The sequence below is a fragment of the Podarcis pityusensis genome (assembly GCF_964106645.2).
Source record: "Podarcis pityusensis genome assembly, chromosome: 4".
In the NCBI taxonomy this organism is placed as follows: domain Eukaryota; kingdom Metazoa; phylum Chordata; class Lepidosauria; order Squamata; family Lacertidae; genus Podarcis; species Podarcis pityusensis.
The window spans coordinates 52,574,742-52,595,386 of NC_138027.1; the positions used below are offsets into that span (position 1 = coordinate 52,574,742).

The 20,645-nt window shown below is 40.0% G+C and overlaps 2 protein-coding genes across 13 annotated transcripts in view; one reads left to right on the forward strand and one right to left on the reverse strand.

Moving 5' to 3' along the window:
- EVA1C (eva-1 homolog C) overlaps window positions 1-4,898 on the forward strand; it is a 46,357-nt gene extending 41,459 nt beyond the window's left edge. For all 4 annotated transcript variants that reach the window (XM_081003546.1, XM_081003544.1, XM_081003547.1 and 1 more), the window contains exons 6-8: window positions 1,413-1,481; window positions 1,947-2,036; window positions 4,316-4,898. In XM_081003546.1, the coding sequence (XP_080859672.1) occupies window positions 1,413-1,481; window positions 1,947-2,036; window positions 4,316-4,755 (599 nt within the window). In that variant the 3' untranslated portion in view covers window positions 4,756-4,898. The remainder of the gene's footprint in view (window positions 1-1,412; window positions 1,482-1,946; window positions 2,037-4,315) is intronic.
- Window positions 4,899-7,189: 2,291 nt separating this feature from the next.
- Window positions 7,190-20,589, reverse strand: LOC308476129 (cilia- and flagella-associated protein 298). 9 transcript variants are annotated; one of them, XR_013985721.1, is made up of 11 exons: window positions 20,450-20,585; window positions 18,256-18,396; window positions 17,177-17,344; window positions 16,144-16,211; window positions 15,057-15,215; window positions 13,790-13,921; window positions 12,742-12,837; window positions 12,528-12,644; window positions 11,876-12,075; window positions 11,044-11,091; window positions 7,190-7,252 (listed from the first exon to the last, which is right to left on the reverse strand). XR_013985721.1 is itself a non-coding variant. In XM_081003557.1 (9 exons), exons 3-9 carry the CDS (start codon window positions 18,392-18,394, stop codon window positions 12,534-12,536), a joined length of 873 nt encoding a protein of 290 aa, XP_080859683.1. In that variant the 5' UTR covers window positions 18,395-18,396; window positions 19,642-19,706; window positions 20,450-20,589; the 3' UTR covers window positions 12,225-12,533. The 9 variants fall into 9 exon arrangements, 5 of the variants coding, with proteins under 5 accessions (XP_080859683.1, XP_080859682.1, XP_080859685.1 ...); XR_013985719.1 differs by lacking the exon at window positions 11,876-12,075; XR_013985720.1 differs by lacking the exon at window positions 11,876-12,075 and having other exon boundaries at window positions 7,190-7,949.
- Between the last annotated feature and the right edge of the window lie 56 nt (window positions 20,590-20,645).

The window sequence follows — 20,645 nt, forward strand, 5'->3', positions numbered from 1 at the left end:
GACGTAGATCCTAAAATGAAGTTGGGCTTCATGCTAAATATACACACCTAGATGGCACCACTGAAAACAGTTAGACTTACTTCTAAGGAGACATGCATTGCACTGTTACAGTCTTGATGTTTCAGAGTCTTTAGTATTTGTGGCACCACATTTTTATTCTATTACAGCGTCTTCGGGGACTAAAATAATCCGTCTCAGAGCCACAGGTCACATCATAATAGAGGTGTCGCAGCCATTCTAAAAGCATCCTCAATGTGTTTAGCCAAACTAATTACAACTCTTCATGATCAAGTTTGGAGAGAGGAAACATTTTGTCAATTTGAAGAGGAAGCCAGCTGACTGGTGTAGCACTGTCTAGCCCAGTCTTCCCCAACCAGGTGCTCTCCAGATGTTTTGTTCCTATCAGCTCGGGGAAGGCTGGGCTAGGCTATCTGATGCCACCAGGAACTCCTGCTTCGCTGCGTCAGAGTACATTTCCCCATTTTTAAAAAGCCGCCCCACCAAAAAAAGACAAATTAATTGATAAACACATGTTGTGCTCCCCCCTCCACAAAGCATGGGAGTTGGGAGAGGGAAGGACTGATTTGCAGACACCTGTCTCTTCAGCTGCAAAGCTGGGAGAAAGCCAGGCTAGTTTGGTGGGTGAGGGATGCATTATGTTATGAGCTCTCTCTTCATACGATGCCTGTCTTGACCCTAACAGGAACTCTCGGACTATTCACAGCACAGCTTGTGTTGGAGACAATGGATACAGAGAGTTACTAATAGAGCATGACTTCCCTATTGATGGTGCGCTGAAGATGTGGCTCTTGAAACAAAGGCAGACTCATGTGGTGGCACCTTATAATGAAATGTTTCTGAGCTTGTTTCTGTCTCAGTTCGGCAAGGGAGATGTGTGCACAGAAGTGCTGCATGCCTCGTAAGCTGTGTCAGATCAGTGCTGTTTTTGCTAGACTGAGCACCTATTTGGAGAGTGGGGCTGCTCTATTTAGTGTCCTTCTCCTTCCCCCTCCCCAGCAGTTGAATGGTGCTGTTACACACCATCTCTTTCCTTGGGAGACAGATTTGTGTGCAGAGCCTTATGAACAGCCTACAGCTTCAGGCTGGGATTTGTGAATCTGAAGGATAAGAACTTTTCAGAATTGACACCCATCCCTGGGGAAAATAAGCAGCCAGTGTCCTTGGCATATCTAGACCTATTTCATTGCCTAATATGGAGAATGGTATCTTGACGGGACTATTCAGGGTGGGGAGTGAAATGTGGTATCTGGCAGTTAATGATGGTTTGGGGTTTTTTGTCTTACCTAAAGTTGATTAACCGTTTTGCCTCACCCAATGAATAATGCTTCTGTTGATGTCAAGTGCTTTAAAATATTAGCATATAATATCTTTTCTTTTCTTAAAATTTGCAGTTCCCAAATTCATATTTGCAGCAGTTGATCCAATGGTTAATCTAAACCCTTCTTGGAAGCCAAAAGAAGGTGAATATGGTCATTTTTATGGATCGCTACCAGCATTTGTCTTTTAAGTAAGACCCTACAATGGTTTGATCATATAACATGTAAAAAATAGAATATACTACCAACCAAGTGAAATGAGACCTTAGCAGGCATTTCAAATCTAGGTGGCAGAAAACACCAGGTTCAGTTACTAACATTGCCAGATAAAATGGTATCAGGACAAACACATTTTTTCCTAGAGTTAGGCCTCTTGAATTAAATGATTCATTAACATCTCTAGGATAAAGTTACTTTTTAAAAAAGAACTCGTATTTGACTTGAGATCACAGAGAATCATGGGGATTTTAAAATTAAGAGCTCCTTTTGGGTAGGATATAAAAAAATCATTTGGTTAACTTACACACACATTTTCTAACAATTTTTAAAGTACTTTGCTGGCCCTCAACTGTGATCTAATCTAACAAACCTCTCATTTGTTTTTATCAGGTATAAATTTTGACCCAAAAGAATCAAGATTTCCAAAGAAAGAAGGAATTATAGTTAGCAACAGTTTGGCTATGTTTGCTTACATTAAAGGTAGAAATTGTGTGTTCTTCTTGCCATTCTTCTTTGCATTCTTCTTACCAGTAATCCTGTTGAGTATAATTATACTGTTCCAGTACAGAAAATTAAATCCATGTATAGACCATGGCTGCAGTCTATAGAGTCTGCTGTAGAGTCTGCACATTTAGAAGGACATCAGATGGACACTTTTTGATATGTAGGGATGGGGGAGAAATTCAGTTCCTACCAAATGCACATTTTTTGAAACAAAGCACAGCCATTTTTCGAAATTCTGAACTGCCAACTGCTGAAAAGAACTGTGCTGGTCTTAGTTTTTGTAAACTCAAAAGAGTTGTGCTTGTTCAAAAGCCTCTCTCCCTCTTTTACTCATACGCCTAGGACTTGCCGATCGCATGGTTGGCAGTTCGAATCCCCGCGGCGGGGTGAGCTCTCGTCGTTCGGTCCCAGCTCCTGCCCACCTAACAGTTCGAAAGCACCCTTAAGTGCAAGTAGATAAATAGGTATCGCTTTATAGCGGGAAGGTAAACGGCGTTTCCGTGTGCTGCTCTGGTGCCGGTTTGCTGGAGCAGCTTCGTCACGCTGGCCACGTGACCCGGAAGTGTCTGCGGACAGTGCTGGCTCCCGGCCTCTAGAGTGAGATGAGCGCACAACCCTAGAGTCTGTCAAGACTGGCCCGTACGGGCAGGGGTACCTTTACCTTTACCTTTACAGGTCCCTTGCTGTGGTGCTGTAGTGCTAAAGGATTTTGACACACCCACCCATCCAAGACTCCCAAACTTTTGACATTTTGTCTACACCCATTTTGATAGGCAGCCCTTGGAGGGTTGACCATGGGTCAATGTTTCCCTTGCCCTGTGCCCAATGTTGCCCTTAGCCACCCCATTTTAGTGAACTTTGGTTGATTGCTTTTCATTGCTGTTCGGATGTTTTTATCTTTCTGGTTTCTGCTGTTCTGTTCTTTCTTTTAAAATGTTTGTTTGTTTATCACCATATTTATATCCCACCTTTCTTCTAAGGAGCTGAAGGTGGCATACACACATCTCCCCTTCCCCATGGTACCCTTACAATGACCCGGCAAGGTAGGTTAGACTAGGAGATGGGAACTGGCCTAAGATCTTTCAGGGAGCTTCAGTACTGAGTGGGCATTTGGATCCTGGTCTCTAAGGTCTCACATTGCCTTTAGTGTTTTATTGTATTTTAAACCAATGTATTGTATTTCTGCCCTCCTAACCTGACCCGGAAGCCTCCTTTAACTATTTTGAATGGCAGGAAATAAACCCGGAATGGGGGACCTGTGGCCTTCCAGACATTGCTCTAAACTCCCTTCCCCTTTGACCAACTATGGGAGTTGACATCCAGAGGGATACAGGCCCACTATCCCTCATATAAATGTTTTAAATAAATAAATAGAATCTTCCTAGGCCCATAGAATCTGACAGCTGCTCATTTCAGATCATTCTATGGAGATTTGCAATCACATCTTAAAGTAATTTGGATGCAGTTTATCTAGAGCTGCCTTATGTAACATTAATGCTGTTTTCTATGAACCTGCTTGGTTCTGGCTCCGTCTGCATTGACCAGAATGCCACACATTAATAGACCAATGTGCTATACAGATGACAGATACATTGTTGTGCTGCTTTCTTAGCATGCTATGGGTGTGGGTCAGAGGGGGGGGGCAATAACGTGGTTATCCCTAATGGCGGGTTAAAAGTGCTTGCTTTGAAGACGTAAAATGCACTTTTAGGATTAAGTGCTTTGGGATGATCATTAGAACTGTACAGGTAGGATTTAGAACAGAGATACTCAGATATTGTTGCATGGTCTTTGAAGCCAAATAGTACAAATGCCAAAAGTAAAGAACTAACAATAGCTGGCGAACTTTTCCAGAAATAGGCAGCTCTGAGGCAGATACAAACAGCTTTTCAGCGGCAAAGCTTCCCCTCTGCTTTACCCCTAGAGCAGCCAGCTTCCTAGTGAGTCACACATTTGGCTGAAGTATGGTACCGCCTACACCAGGAGAGAAGCACTTGAAGATCTAGCCTTAGGCTTTAAGGATTATGGTGCCCACACTTAGACGGCTCAGCTGTCTCCCTGTGCCATGGTGCTTTGTGGTCAAGCAGGCAGGATCAGCTAGCCAGAGACAAGTTAGCAGAGCCTGGTGAACCTTGTAGGCTTGGAGTGGCACAACAGGACAGGGCCTTTTCAGAAATGAAGATCTTTCATCACTACCCCCTTGTCTGGCCCTCCCTTTATAACCCTTTAGTCTGGGATTTTGTTTCTAATTTCAGATCACCCTGAAAGAGCTGCTCTCTTGTTTGTGTCTAGTGTTTGTGTTGGCCTCGTGCTCACACTCTGTGCTCTGGTGGTCCATGTGTCATGCTCTAATGACCTGGAAAAACTGCGGAGGGTCAGAAAGCGCTTGATACCAGAGGACAAAAAGGCTGATGAAAACAGTGAAGAGGAGGAGGAGGAAGAAGATGAGGAGGAGGAGCAGGAAGAGGAAAGAGAGGAGTCTTCCAGTTCTGATTTTCCCGATGAACTAGCAGGGTTCTGCAGGACTTCCTATTCAGCTTATTGTTCAATGGACCCAGCTGAACTTGCTGAAAGGATAGAGCGGAGAGAACAGATCATCCAGGAAATCTGGATGAGCAGTGGGTTGGATGCATCTCCTACTCGAAGCCTCAGTCCATTTTATACCAATGAACAGCAATGCATTTGTTTTGGATGAAAAACGCTATTTTTGCAATAAAAAAGAAGAAAATAAAGGAGGAGAAATGTACTTTCTGTGAAGGGACATTTGCAACTCCTAGAAATAATTATTTGCAAAGTTATATTATTAATAATTATAATAATTAAATGCTTTAAAATATGTGTGTGTTGCATATACTGACTTTATGCCTCTGATTAATTGTACGTTATCATTCTATCTAAACCATTTCTGTTTGAAAGTGAATGACCGTATTAAAAACCAGCACAACACACATTTCCACTAAGGAAATTACATTTCTGAAAGGTACTGAAGATAAAAAGAGAGGCTACTGCAGAACTAAATGGGTCACTTTGCAGACTTCTTTTCAAAATAACCTTTAGAAAAATCCCGTATGGTTTAGGCCAATCAAATCTAAAGTTAAATCAGAAATTTATTCCTTTAGAGAAGAATGTCTCCCACATTTAGTCACAATCTGTAGGGAACTAGAAGAACAAAAGGAGGAAAAATGTCACTTCCTACTTGTGATACTTAGGAGTTGTCCGTTCTTTCCCTATGCAGAACTCACACGTTAATGTAGTAGCATAAGATATACTAGGGTGGAGTGGACTTTGGCTTTTCATTTCCTATTGTTTTAAAGGAAAATTGGAGCTTGGGAAAAATTAATAAAAGGGAACATTTGCCAATTACTAATTAGTGAGCTCATACTGAATCAGAAAACCTTCAGCCTGATTCATTTCCTAGTAAGTCAGGAAGCTAATAAACTTGCCAAGAAGTCCTTAAAAAAAATAGAAGAATCAAAGAATTGGAAAGGACAGAAAAGCAGGCTATTGCAAGGCCAGAAAATGCATTCATAACCCCCACCCACAATGGACTGATCCAGACTGCATGACACCAGCAGGGCAGGCACACAGTGAGAAGGTGCTTACTGAGCAATAGCTGGGGGGGGGGGGGAGGATCATGCAAATTTATCCAACAAAGGCACAGTTCAAACACTTACTAAGCAAGTGTTATAACTAGCCAAACCAAGAGGCAGATAAAGACATATAAGATCTGCTCCTCCTTCTGGTCCTTCCTCTAACCAATAGGATCTGGGTTGGCCTGCCAACTTGTCCTTTGGTGCCGCTGTTTTGACCCCAGGTCAGTCATCTGTCACCTATGAGGGGACTGACCTGTTGTTCTACTGAAATCTTAGTGGATGAGCAGAGGCCAGGGTGCACACCACATCTCCACCACATGAGAAGTGCTGCCTCTGGAGGTGCCTAAACTGGCTAAATCAAATGATGCAAATCTAACCCACAGTGTAAGCGACACAAGCTAGAAAAGTAACACATCTCAGAAATAAAAGGGTATGTCAGTCTCTTTGCTTGCTATTTTGCTTAAACATATATTGCTCTACCACTATATACATTTTAAGAGTGTACTCTTATGTCGGTAGCATTAGTTTTTGCAGCCCAGGATATTATCATTAAATTTATTGGCAAAATCGGTTAGCTGGAATTTAGGCTTAATATTATGCTTACCAGTGGTGGGGCTGGGGAGGCCATAGCCCTGGGCATGCTTTTTTGAGGGGGCGTGACCAGGCACCCCCACAAGAGGATCCTGGAGGTGGAGAGAGGCTGCAACGTGCGAGGTGCCCGGTCCCTGACACCCTCAGGGGCGCAGCCCTGAGCGTAGTTAGCTTAGACTCCACCACTGATGCTTGGAGCTATTCTGCTCCAAAATGTCTAGTTCTGAAACTGAAACCTGGAATTCTTTCAATAAATCTGCCTCATGTAAAATTGAGTTTCAGAACTTTCCCAGCATTGCCAAAGTTCATTAATTAGTAGCATGTAGACTTACAAGCTTATCCTGTGTAAGAATGGTTGCATTTTCACTGCCTGGCAAAATCCGGATTCCCTGGCATATATGTACCCTGATGAGTGGAGGCTGGTTTATTAGGGAAAATGGGGCACTGCCCCACCAACCTCAAGTCTGACACCAGTCAACGCCTACCTGCTTGTCTTCTTACTTACCTGTTCAAGAGGTGGCACTGTCTTCTTCTTGCTTAGTCTCAGTGCCACCTCTTGTAGAAGACAGCAGGGAGGATGGGGACAAGTATAACTCATTGGCTGTATCTATTGGCTCTGGCTCTGGCTCCACCTACAGTTGGTCTCCCTACTTTCCACCCTACCAGAGCCCCAATGGGCACCAGTCACCCTTATTATGCACGTGGTTTGTAGTGTGTACACATTACATTTTCTGGCATAAAGATCAAGGGTTTTGAGTATACTTTTAAAAATGCAGTTTGTAAAGAAGTCCCTAGAAGCATTCTAAATTAAACAGTAAATAAAGGGGAGTGGAGCTGGGGCAGAGGAGGAAAGAGGAATAACTTTTATGAAATGTCCTGAAAAATTGTCAACTTGCAGAAAACGAGAAGCCTGTTTGGAAAGTCCTGCTTTGAATTTTGTTGTTGTTGTTATTGTTTTATCTTTGAGGAAGAAATCTGTGGTAGTTGGATATCAGCAGGATGCAAATACTGAAACAACAAGAATGATAAAGTTGCCAGTATCTTAAAAATAAAAAGCAAATCTAAAATCAAAGGATACAGTTGCATAAGGGGGCACACAGTGTCACTCTAAAGGTAAGGACTTCCAAAGATAACAAGAAAGAAGAGGCTTAGCAGTGCGTTTTGTATGCTCAAATACAGTGGCATTGCTTAAGAAACAAATACTATAAACAGGGCTTGCAAGTTACGCGTGTGTCCCCTAAAAGCATCTACCGGTACCTATTAGGGTCATCTTACACCTTCTTACTTTATGTTTAATGACACTACATTCTGTTACAACAAATAACTTTTAGTATTTGTGGTTCAATGTAAACCTTTAATGGAGATCAGTTCTTTTAAAAATTATACCATTTGCCCCTTTGAATAGCTAGGCCACCTAGGAATCAAATGTTTCCTATTGGGACTGCCCATTCTAAGGATGAAAAAGAAGTTGAAAATTAATCCTTTTTGAAACCCAAGCCTTTTATCCAAACTCATTCAGCTGTTGCATGTACAACATTTCTCTGAGGCCCAAAGCATGCAGCTGCACCTCGGAGGTTTTTCAGGACGCTATTGTGATCAGCCAGCCAAGGCACTGCTGTTTGAAAGGTGTGGTAAAGATGACAATGGGAAAGGTGTGGCATCACATTAAAGCAACCTTGAGGTTTCCTTTCACTCGAGCGAGGACCTGAAACAGTTGGAAAAATATAAAATGGGGGTGTCAAGGAGGGAGGTGGATTGGAAACGGAAATGCCTTCGAAGCTAGTCAACTGGCTTGACTCAAGCACTGTGAAGTGCCTTGTAACACAATCTATTCTACTGTAACATAGCTGAGCACCATAGACAAACTTGGATGCTTTCATTCCAAGTAACACAATGAAAGCCATTTGGTAACTGAAAGGACTTGCTCCAAAGCGCCATTGACATTGAAAGGATGGAATGACTTTGATGGTGGTGTTTGTTTTGTTTTTAAGATTAGATTCCTTCTATGACTCAGAGTTGTTTTTAATGTGTGGTTATTTAAAAAAAAGTTCACTGAAAGTTTTTACTGGTTCTGCTCCACAGAGAATCCTCTCTCAAACTGAAAGAATGTACAGCTCTTAAAGGAACACTGAATTAAGCTGCATAATGGAATCAATTAGAAATGGTGGATAGGAATGGAGGAGAAATTCAATTCAGTTGGCATTTAAAGCTGAATCTATTAAATTCACACTTTCTAGAACAATATACAAACCAAAATACAGCTATTCTTTGAAATTCACTCTTACCCAAATTTTGCAATGCAGTTCTCCAAACAAGCAATGTTTACAAAAATGAATATATTAGGGGAAAGTGTGCATACAAATGAAGGTATCGGTGAAAGTAGCATACAAAAGTGCCTTATATTTGAAAAATGTGCTTGCAAAAATGTGTACATTAGTCAAAACTGCATATGAAATGTGTTTGGAGAAATTTGTACAAAATGCTGATGAATCCTCAAAAGCTTTTTCTTTAAATGCAAATTGCTGCAAAATGTGGAGAACTGAAGTTAGGATTGGAAAACTAAGAAACAGATCTTTCCATACCTAATGATGGATATGTTGATCGCCCACACAGTAACTTAGTTCTATAGCAGATGGTAGTGGTGATGAGGCAGGACTGCGGATTAGCTCTTTGAAGGAGTCCTTAGTGGTATTGTACATCCACTGAAATTAATGGCACTAATTTAATTTCAGTGGGTCTACCCAGAGTAAAACTTAGTTGAATGCCATCTATTGCTCCTTTCTGCAGATGGATGATATCCCACTTTCCTGGCCCCACAAGAACCTCCATTTTCTTCTCATATAGGGTACACTGTATTAGTATCAGCATAGGCAGACATAGAATAATTCATCCAAATTTCAATCTCACAAAATATCCTATGTACCTATAGCATTGAAGGGAGAGTGGAATACATTACTAATACCCAAAGTCCCCTCCTCCCTAACATTCAGATGACCACAGGCAAGTTGTTAAAATCAGGAAATGCCCACATGGATTTCTCAGTAAAATACTACTGTACTGAAAAGTTATAAATGGGGAACTTTTTTAAGGAGTTAATTGAACTTCAATTTATTATTTATGTTTCCTTGTAAGTTCTCTCCCTCCCACATTATAATCTTGGGATAAGAAATTAAAAGTGTGCTTTTTTTCCTTGTGAGGGAAGTGCCAAGTTTCCTCATTTCTCTGTGAACTTCCTCATTCCAAGTGCCCAAAATTTATTGCAGTACAGCATGTACTTGTTGGTGTACAATGAAAGGCAAGTCATGTCCTTGAAACTGACAAGCAGCATTTGTATTGTAAAGTATGTACTAATTCTGTCATGCATGTTTGTTTTTGCTTCATCTCAGCTATGCTTTTTAACAGTATGCTTTTGTCCATAGTATTGTATGGCAGAGAGAGACAGAAAGTACATCAAGAATTAATCTCTAGCTCACTTTGCATTTGATCTTCAAGGGTTTCCAATTCCCTTCTAAATTAGGCTACTTAAATGAAGAACGTAGGGTGTATGCACAGACCAGGAATGACTTTTTGAGTGACAGACTTGGGAGCTGTGCTCAGACACTGTAAACAAAGTTAGAATCCCTGCTCTGTAATAACATCAGCTGGCTGGAGCTGATGGGAGTTGTAGTCCAAAACGTCTGGAAGGCACCAGGTTGGAAAAGGCTGTTCTAGACCTTCCATCTAGTAACAGCAACTTCCTGTAGCCATCTTACCTCTTGAACACCCTCCCTGGCAATCCGATCTCCTCCTCAGTCAACCTCCATCCTCTCCTTAAGTGTTGTGCCATTTCTTCAGTCTTCTTTCATCCCGGTTCCCTAATTCAAGTTGCCTGCTACTCCTCCAGGTTTTATTTTCTTAGCCCAATCCTTCCTCTAGCTTCCTTGCCTCCACCTGTTTGTCCCTTAAATTCCCTACATACCTGGACCTCTTTTCACTCCTCAACCTGCCTGTGTGAGGTTTAATCCTAGCCAACCTGACTTTTCCTTGCTTTCCAGAGAGCACTGTAAACTGCTTAATTCCCTCAGCGACTGAACATTCTTTATCACTCGGTGACCCATGCCAGGATCTGGAGGTTTCACCAACACAAGAATAAATGCAATACAGATGGAGCAGAGGACAGAAATTCATGGACACAGACATTGCTTCATGGCACTTTTCCTGCTTCTAAAAGTGATTGATAAGCGCTATTTCAAAAACACAGTTACTAGTTTTGCCTTTGGGTCTTTATTAAACAAATCACACACATCTGTTATGGTTGCGCACCAGCCTGGACATGAATGTCTTGTTACCTACAGTGACGTAAACTCCTAAGTAGTATTGCTCAAGCTCAGCAGTTAGATTCCGTATATGCTATTTTAGAGTATCAGATCTTCCATCCCTCTGCAGTGTGGACACAAAAAACATTCAGACTGAACATAGGCAGTGTGCAGGCAATGTTGTTATCACTATTAAACTGAAAACTGATCCTTTTAAATTGAGTTCAGTTTGCTAGTATAATCATTTGAGCTTCTGCCCAGCAAAACGTAAAACCAAAGCTGAGAAGAGTAATGCTGCTGTGAAGCCTGATAATTGTTCTGTGCAACTGCTGTAATTTTAAAGTGTCTCTACAGCACAATGTAGCAAGGGTGGCTATAAAAGTATGCATCTCTCTCTCTCTCCCTGTGTGTGTACCACAAGCTCATTGCTTTTGCTCACCGCCAATCCCAAAATAATAGAGTTAAGGACATGCTCCCTATGTCCCTAGGAGTAATAAGCCTTACCTTGGGCAGCAGTTCTGGCTCAGACTTAGATGTATGTGGCGGGTCCAGCTAGATTAGAAAGACCAGAAGCAAAAATCACAGAATAGCATTCTTACCAAAGATACCAATCTTCACACCCCACTTTCCATTTATTTTTTAAAAAGGAAATACATTCATTTGTTACTCTGATACCAGATCCCGTTGAGAAATTTTATTCAGATTACAGAGAGACTTCCTGGTGTTGCCTTTAAGATACAATGTTATTTAAAAAGAACAAATTATAATAAATATCATTTATTTAAAAAATAAAAAGAACAAATTATCTTTGAGTTCATGGAACTCATCGTTCTTTTAAAAATATCAGTTGACTTTCTATTTCAGCTCAAGTCTACAGTATTGTTGACTGCAAGGTTTTCTGGCAGGATAGCTATTTACATCCTAGCAATTATTTATTATGCAATATTTATTTCCTGCCTTTCCTGCAAGGAGCTCAAGGAGGCATATAGAGTATCCTTCCCATTTTATCTTCACAACAATCCTGCAAAGCAATTAACCCAAGATATTAAAAAAGCACTGATCAAATTGTCCTTACTGTGGCTGCTCAGATGACCAGGTTCCATGAACTGATATGTATTTTTAAAAATATTTTACACCGCCCTTCAAGGCAACAGGGCTAGATCATGTCTGATAAATCCACGCTTCTTTCAACCATAATTTAAATAATGCCTAATGATTATGTATGGCAGGAGTGTAAAAATGACCTAATTCTCCACATGGTTGGAGCTATAATGGGGAAATAGTTGTTTATCCATTTATCTCTAAAATGGGTAAAGTAGGAATAAACAGTGGATACCCCAGATTGTGATGAGTTCTCCATTAATGTTTGAATCACACAGTTGCAAACATGGGTCCGGAACCAGAATTCAACTTCTGCAGATGAAAAGGCTCCTTCTGTCCATTGAATGCTTTGATTCAACAGAGGGATCCCATTGGTAGGGAGGAGGAAAGGACTTTTGGCCATTCCTCTCTGGAACAGTGTGGTAATGCTGGAGGCTGCATAGGGAGGGAGAAATTGGCACTGGCAGGAGTGAAGTCTGGATCCAACAAATGGTCTACACATTAAAAAAAGTGTTGCCTTCTAAAGTAGCTTACATCATTTTGAACACCTTAATTACAATGGACAAACAGAAACAAGACAGCTGTAGAATGACGACAACCAGTTTAATAATATGACAGCCATGCTGGTGAACTAGTTTAAAATATAAACATCCAATTTGTAAGTCTATTGTAGTGGATTCACAAAATAAGCTTTAGTTTTTTATTTCTAAAAGGCAAGTGTGTCAAAGAGGCTGAATATATTTTGCAATCAATCATAACAATAGATCACTTCTACAAAACTAGAAGCTAATATTTCACAATAATTATAATGCACATTTTATCATCCATGTTATTTGTAAACCTCAGTGGATTAAATTATCTTGTAAAAAGGAAAAAAAACTGCATACATAGCTTCATTTAGGTCTCCACTTAATGTCCTTTACACCATGAAAATGTCTTTTCAAGGCATGACTGTCAGCCCATTCAGAATCTAAAAATGAATCATCATCATTTTCTTCCAATTTCTGTTGGGGAAATAGCAAAGAAAATATGTTTAAAACTGCAAAAATGTTTACCTGCATTGTTTTCAACACCATAAATACCACAATAAACCCTAGATACCTTGAGTTCCTCTTGCCTTCTGTGATAAAAAAGGATCATCTGTTTGTGTTCTTCACCACTTATGACAGGCTCACGGGCTGGAGCTCCTTGTCCTTTCTGGAAAAATAAAGCAAGTTTGTACTCACTGGCACTTTTAACTATTCTGTGACATAATAAACCATGGTTTAAGTCACTGCCTGCCAATTACCTGTGAACCTGTTGTGAAAAGATCCCTGTCCCCCATGACAGCTAGGGCCTAAATGACATTTCACAGGAGGGCACAACTATGTTTGCAGAGGAACTTATGGTCCTTGCCTTCATACATACATCATCTATTATAATGATAAGGATTTTGCCATTATGAAATATAGAATTGAAGAAGCACAAGCAGCAGGAGAAAAAAGAATTTCAATTGGGTTTTAAGGGTAGGTGTACAAGCAACAAGCACAGCAGTATAGGAGAACTGCTGCACAAAATAAGTTATTCAGGTGCTTATTGATAAACAAAAGCCTATACGTTTATTCCAGGTCTTTCCTTACAGCAGAGACTGGGAACTGTGACCCTCTAAATCAGCAGTTCTCAACCTGTGGGTCCCCAGATGTTGTTGGACTACAACTCCCATCATCCCTGAACTCTAGCCTTGCTAGCTGGGGTGATGGGAGTTGTAGTTCAACAACATCTGGAGACCCAAGGTTGAGAAAGGCTGCTCTAAATATTTGTTAGACACCAGCTCCCATCATCAATACTGGCTTGGGCTGATGGGAGCTGAAGTCCAACAACATCTGTAAGGCCACAAATGCCATATACGTTCCTTATAGTCATCCTTGGATTCACTCAAAAAGGCTTCCTATACTTCAAAAACAACTTGAGATCAAGTAGCACATCTCTAATACCCCCTTGTCATGTGTGCCTCAAGGGGTGCTGTATAATATAATAAAAATTAATTCTTACACTGCACCCAGGTTAGAAAAATAGCTATTCTTGGCCCAATGAGTATGGTGTCATGGTTTGTTCCAAGACACCAAAAGAGAAATGAAATGCACTGAAATGTATCAAGAGTTTCACTTACTTTCTGTATCTTCACAATAATTTTGGTTTTCTCATTTTTGCCCACATAGTCAGAAAGCTGCTTTGTTCTCTTCAGTTCTTTTGCTGCCCACCACAGTTGTGCCTCTGGTTCCTCAATAACCTCAAGTGCAGCCTATGACAAATTAAGTCATGAAATGCTTAGTGGTTTCAACAAATATACCAGCCTGATCTCCAGATGTTTTGGACTACAACTTCCATCAGCCCCAGTCAGCACAGAATTACAGTCCAAAACATCTGGAGGACACCAGGAAGGTTAAAATACACAGATTGCAGATTAAACTTTTTCAGAGCAGTGGGAACAACTTGTCTAACAGACAGATATCCATTTCGTCACTAAAAAATAAACAAATATAATGACTAAGACAAACTTTGCAGTGTAGGAAACTGTCCCTCCACCCTTTAAAAAAATAATAAACAGGTACAAAATCCATTGCTGATGATGGAAAGTAAACACTCTCAAAGAATGCACATATTCAATTATTGGTGAAGTACTACTATGCAGAGGATATAGCCTCACTTACTATTTTTTAAGTGAATCATGAACTAAAACAGGCAGCCTTAAGTACAACATCATTACTGATTTTTGTTTATCAAGTGATTGATTCTGTGAGATGACATGTACTGGGATCTAAGGGTACACAGATTTCATTGTGACAGGAAATCAGTTCTAATTAATTCATTGTTTTCTTGCTAAATTTTTATTTATGTGTGATGTGGTATCAGTTTCATCAATGCAGACTTCAGCATTTATGTTCCAATTTCAAATCCATTTTTAAGATGGATCTTAAATAAACAAATAAACGGTGTTATCCTAGAAAAAAAGCTAAATGGTAATTAAAGGGAATTTCATGATTTCTAACAAATGTTTATTAACTCACCAAATTTTCACAAACCTGAAATCATTATAATATAACACTACCTCTCCCTGCTGCCTTTCAAAAAATAAGTCTGCAGAAATGGTTACTTGCCCTGCAGTATACAGGGAAGGGAAAGGACACTTTGGTCCCAGTCTCTAACCAGAAGAACAACTGCAGCAAGAGGAAAAGCCATTTTTAATTCAAAACATATTAAGTTGTACAAGTCACTTAGTGCACTTAGTAACCTTTGGGATGGAGCAGAATATAAATCAAATAATTACACGAATAACACACAAATGACTACATGTTCTGCAAAAGCCCAGACTTTTTAATTCCAGGAAGGGCAATATTTTTAAAATTAGAAACCATGTAACCCAAGTAAATCATTACATGAGTTCCTGACAGATCTTCTTTATCTTCAAACTCCATTCTAATTGGATCATATGGAGGGAGTCCCATTGGGTAAACAATCATTACAGCTCCTCGGAGCTGGTCCAGTGCATCTTTCACCATATCCTTATTAACACACACATTGGCTTGCACTTGTTTCTGAAATACAGACAGAAGACATTTAATTTAACAAACCAACAAAGCACAGAGGAAAGAATGTTTTCCTTGCAGTTCACAATGTGACTCAGCATGACATTTGAGGAAAGCCAAGTAACAAAGAAAGCCACACTTAGCTTTTCTGCCTGATACATAAAGGATCAAATGTTTGTTTTACTGTACACAATATTGGCTAAGATAAAAATGAAATCTCGTCAAAATTCTATTGAAAAGATCTGTGGCAGATATGTATAAGACCCATACTTGCTGTCAATGCAAAATTGGATGCAGAATCACCTCTTTTATGCAGTGTTTACCATTTTTTCCAAAGTGATAAAAGTTTCTGGAGCAAGCCAGCAGCATGGTTTACTCAGAGGACAATGAAAGGTTCACTGACCACTAAGGGGGAAAATTGAGCATTTGCTCCACTTTCCCACTAAAATCAATAGAATGTATAGATTTACATTATATATTTTAATGGACTTTTAATTCACAACTCCACCCTCAAAAGGAAATGTGAAGCTAGGAGAAGAGAGACTCCTTGTGGACAATACCTTTATTTCTACTCCATGAGATATTTTTGATTGGAAACAAGGGGTGGGGATTAAACATCTACAAACTGCTTTTTCTATACAAGTATTCAAAAGAAACTTAAAATATACAACAGTCAATAAGGTCAAATATTCTACAAAGCTACTGGTATTTCTAATCCACACCGCCAAGCCATGGGGTGATATTGTTGATTGGCTTGCAATGTGACACCGCCACAGCTACACTGGAGTGGCAAAATGTTGCTGATTTTGGTCATACAGAGATCTTTATGACCTTTGAATAGGTACGTTAACATGAGCTGTTTGATAAAATTAAGTCCAAATTTTAAAATGTTAATTAATTGACTCAAATGCCATACAAAAATATAGAAGTATCTTACCTTAGATATTAGTGCCTTGGCTTCTTCTACTGTTGCTTTTAAAACCTGTTTCATTTTTTCATTTGGAGCTTAAAATAAGAAATCTGCATTTAATATGATATGGTATTATATGCAGGCTGACTATATAAAAAGCAATATTTTTACATAAAATGTTGCCGCTGTAAATGTCTCTCTTAAGCCAGGCATCATTAAACCTCATATTCTTATTCATTCCGAGCAGACCCATTGATATTATTGGCATTTTTTAATTTAAAAAAATATAATATATACATTTAGTAAGTATAAAGACTGCCTTGTATGTTAAATTTTGCACCTATTTATTGGCACAAAATAATCTGAATGATGTCATTTCTGAATGGTGCAAACAGAGAATTGGTTCTAAAGAAGTGCAAATGATATTCTACTCATACAGCAGTGCTTTCCTGATTTCAGCCACTCTGCAGCTTCTGGAAGACCCTTTGAAATGGGGTGAAATGGTGGAAAAGGGGTGTGAACAAATGGAAGTGACTTTTAGCTGCAAAAAGAACTTCTGAATCCAAATCATGAAATGCGCAGCTTTTGTTAGAGGAATTCAGGCTCATCTGATGCTAAAAGATTGAAGAGCCCCTTTCCTAGCACTACTGCTTCATTTTAGGCAACCAATTTAAGTTTTCTTGCTGGCTGCATGTACTTGCACTTTATAACAGCTCACTTATCCAGAACATAATAGCTACATTGTCCCACTGTCTATTATAGTATGTATCTTGCTACTGACGTTGAACTGGGGCTTGCCAGAATATAGCGCTAAGCATAAAAAACAGGCACACTTTTTGGATTCAATAGAAAGGTCCTGAGAATGGTTTTTATATACCGTTGCAAATATGTTAAGTCTGATAATGCAAATAACATAACTAGCATTATTTACATAACCTACAGTCATTTTTCAACATGAAAAGGTATGCAGTATCAAAATACTAAATAAATTTCTTATAGAATCCTCTCTTGGCTAATTATATACAAAAAAGTCATATACGCTTAAGGTACATTTATTTACCATGCCCATTTCTTCGTCCAATTTCATCTTTTTTAAAGACGCTTCCACCACTTGGAATACATTTTTCTGCCCATTCATCCTTCAGCTTCAGCTCTTCTATTTGCTCATCTGTCAGACCTTGCATGTTAGGAGGTAAGAAAATACCATGTTCTGCCAGTGTTTCTATTTCTATTAAAAAAACCCAGAGAATGGGATAAGATGATAAAATTATGTCAATTACCCTTTATTTATTTAAATTATTTAAGAAAAATCATATACCTCTTGATTTTAATAAAAACTTCAAAGCAGTTTACAAAAAACCCAACATTACAATTATCAATAAAAACAGTTAAAAACAGGTACAGTCTTACCTTGGAAGTCGAACAGCTTAGTTCCCGAACATTTTGGCTCCTGAACATTGCAAACACAGAAGTGACTGTTCCGGTTTGCAAACTATTTTTGGAAGCCGAACGTCCGACGTGCCTTCCGATTGCCTGCAGGACCTTCCTGCTGCCAATCAGAAGCTGCACTTTGGTTTTGAACATTTTGGAAGTCGAACGGTCTTCCGGAATGGATTCCATTCAACTTCCAAGGTACGACTGTATTTTTAAAAATTCAAAACTAAAACCAACAATAAACTAAAAAGAGATAAAAGCACACATAATTTCTTCATGTCTGGCTAGGCATGCTTAAGCAGAAATGTTTTAAGCAGGCACCTTTGGCTCTCTTATTTGGCAGAGATTGCTAAATATCTGAAAAACAAAAATTGGGCTGTTGTAGAATTAGAATATTAGCTTAAATTATATCCTACAGACACGATTTAAGAGGTTTATTGTTCCTTCATCTATGAATCCTATGTGGGTAATTCAAAGAACCATTAAAATGCTTTTATTTTATTTTCTTAAAGATAGCAATTCCTAACAGAAAAAAACACCAAACTGTCAGCAAATTTACGCAGCTCGTCAGTGCCATCAAAAACACTAACCCTTGCATGGCATAAGTAACCCATAGGGATTAGGAAGGAAGCATTGCCATAGAAAATGCTCATTTTCCACAAGAAAGTTGGGGTGGGTAGGAAGGCAAATGGATACATTTCACACCTGCACAAACACGATGAACTTTGAGCCTTCCATTGTAAATCTTGGTCACTTCCTGTGTTAAATCTTCAATGGAAATGCTGCCTGTTGTCTCCAGCAGAAATTGGCTCTCATCACCATTCTTCACATGGAGCAAAACCATTTCTGCAAAAGCAGAGAAACAGAGACAAATACTAAAGAAAATGTGTCACCATTTATCCGACAAGAACAGGAAAAAGGTGTCAAGAACCTTGCAAATAAACATTTTGAGAAACTGACTATGAGAGCCAAACACTATAGACAGGAAATTTGTCCGATACCAAGTTTACAGTTGCACAGTTTCAAAGCAACATAAAAGGAAATAAAGTCCCCTAGCCTCCAAAACAGGACCAGAATGTCAAAGGTTCATTGCGAGGCTTGAGAATAAATAAGAGTAAGCAAGCATAGCAGTAATTAATAGGTAAGAACTTCAGAGTTTGGGGAAAATAATTTTGTTTTTCCTTTCTTTCCTTCCTAAGAATGTGCCCAACCACAAGGTTTCAGATCTGTTTCAAAAATAAACAGAACCTCTACTATGGGGCACATAGTTCACTTTAGTCTTGGTTGCAGGGATGCTCAGAATCCTATCCCTCCCTGGAATTCCACACTAAAAGTCCTAAAATGCCAAACCCTACCCTAGTCACCTAGGAGGATGAGGATGTGGAAACTGTTGTATAATTATTTATTGTATTTAAAAATCCAACATCTAAGTGTGGTATAGAGACCATTCCATAAAACGGCACAGACTCCGCCCTATTTTGTAGGTTAAGGGTTGTTATTGTTTTTAAATCAAAGTTATTGTTACATTGCATGAAGCTGTGATATTCTGAGATCACTTTTAATACAAGATTCCTTTTATAATAAGGGTATATGTAGCTCTTAATTTAAGCCAGTAGTCATTCTCCAAAGCTATGAACTCTGCCTTAGAGCCTAGTTTCACTAAAAGTTCCATAGCATGAAACATGGAAAGTAAACAGTGGCTCTGAGCATATACAGTTTCCTTGTTTCACTTCTTAATTTGCACCTACTAAACCTTGACATCCATTCTACATTTATGCCAAACCAGGTGGTAAGGCTTCTTCCCCAATGGTGCATATTGTTTTTGTCAAAAAAAAGTTCAACAACTTTGGGGGTTGTCAAAAAAAGTTTTGGGATCTTCCTAAAAAAACCTTAGCAACTTTTGGGGTGTCCTGGTTTTTACTTTTTGGCAACCCTATTTTAAGGAACTATAATTTCTCTAGACTCAGCAGCCAAACATTACTTTCCCCGATTTTCCTTCTAGAATCTGTAAACCTTACCCATCTTCCCTAACTCCCAAAAAACTGCTTGCAAAAAAAAAAAGTCTTTTAAAAGTGTAAATTGGGCTCTTACTTGAAAGTGACTCATTTGCTCATTCCAGTTTACAAAATGTAACCTCTGTTGGCTTTTCTCAGATGCTGCAAAGGATGTAAAAGGGCATGTGAGGTTGCTACAGAAAAGTTCCAGCTTCTGGTCTTTTACAACCAAGGTCTAGCCTTGTGCTTTTTACGCAGCAGGTACCTGTGAGTTGGAGGAACACAACTAGTGACAAATTACGCGCATTAATATATATGAGGAAAGCAGAAGAGTGGGTCTTCCAGTATATTCTGTGGCCACATTGGTGCGAGGCTGGGTTAAGGGATTGCAACTGAGCTGCTGTGAGGTCGCCACCTTTCCTTTCCTGACAAGATGTAGCTTCCTTCCTTTTCTTTTCTGGAAATCAGCCCACGAGTCAGCAGCTGTCCCTTCCCCATCCTGGAGGAGGCAAAGCTTCCTGATCTAGAAGTCCTTTATAAAAGGCCCAATAACTCTCAAAGGTCTTACAGGGCTCTTGAGCCTTTTAAACAGTTTCTTAAGAAAAGCGAAGCAGGAAAACCGAGAGTGCACAAGGGAGGTGGGAAACCGGGAAATCTAGGAACCGGGAACCAACTTCAAGCTTTGGAAATAAGCGGCCGGGTTGAAAAAAGCTCTTCCTGAAACAACTGCCGGTAGAAAGATGGAAGGGGGGGGGAGGCGGCTCGTCCACTCAGGGCTCCGCCCCTTCAACGGTTCCTTTCGTTTCTATGGAAACCAACCGACGCACGCAAAGCAGCGCGCGCGACCGGCTCCTTCGGCTTTCCGTCTTCCGCAGCGGCCCCCCAAGCTCCCAAACCCCACTCACCTGAGTCGCCGCGTAGGAAAAGCTCCTCAAGCCAACTTCCCGCTCTCCGTTCGCCGCCGCCGCCAGGGCTCAACTCGGTGCTCTATACTAGCAACTTCGGCGACCCAGGAAGTGTTCCTCACCCGACCAATCGCGCAACGCGAAGGTTCGCGTCTTCTCTGTCACTCAGCACTAGCCCCGCCCGCCCCCAGGGAGG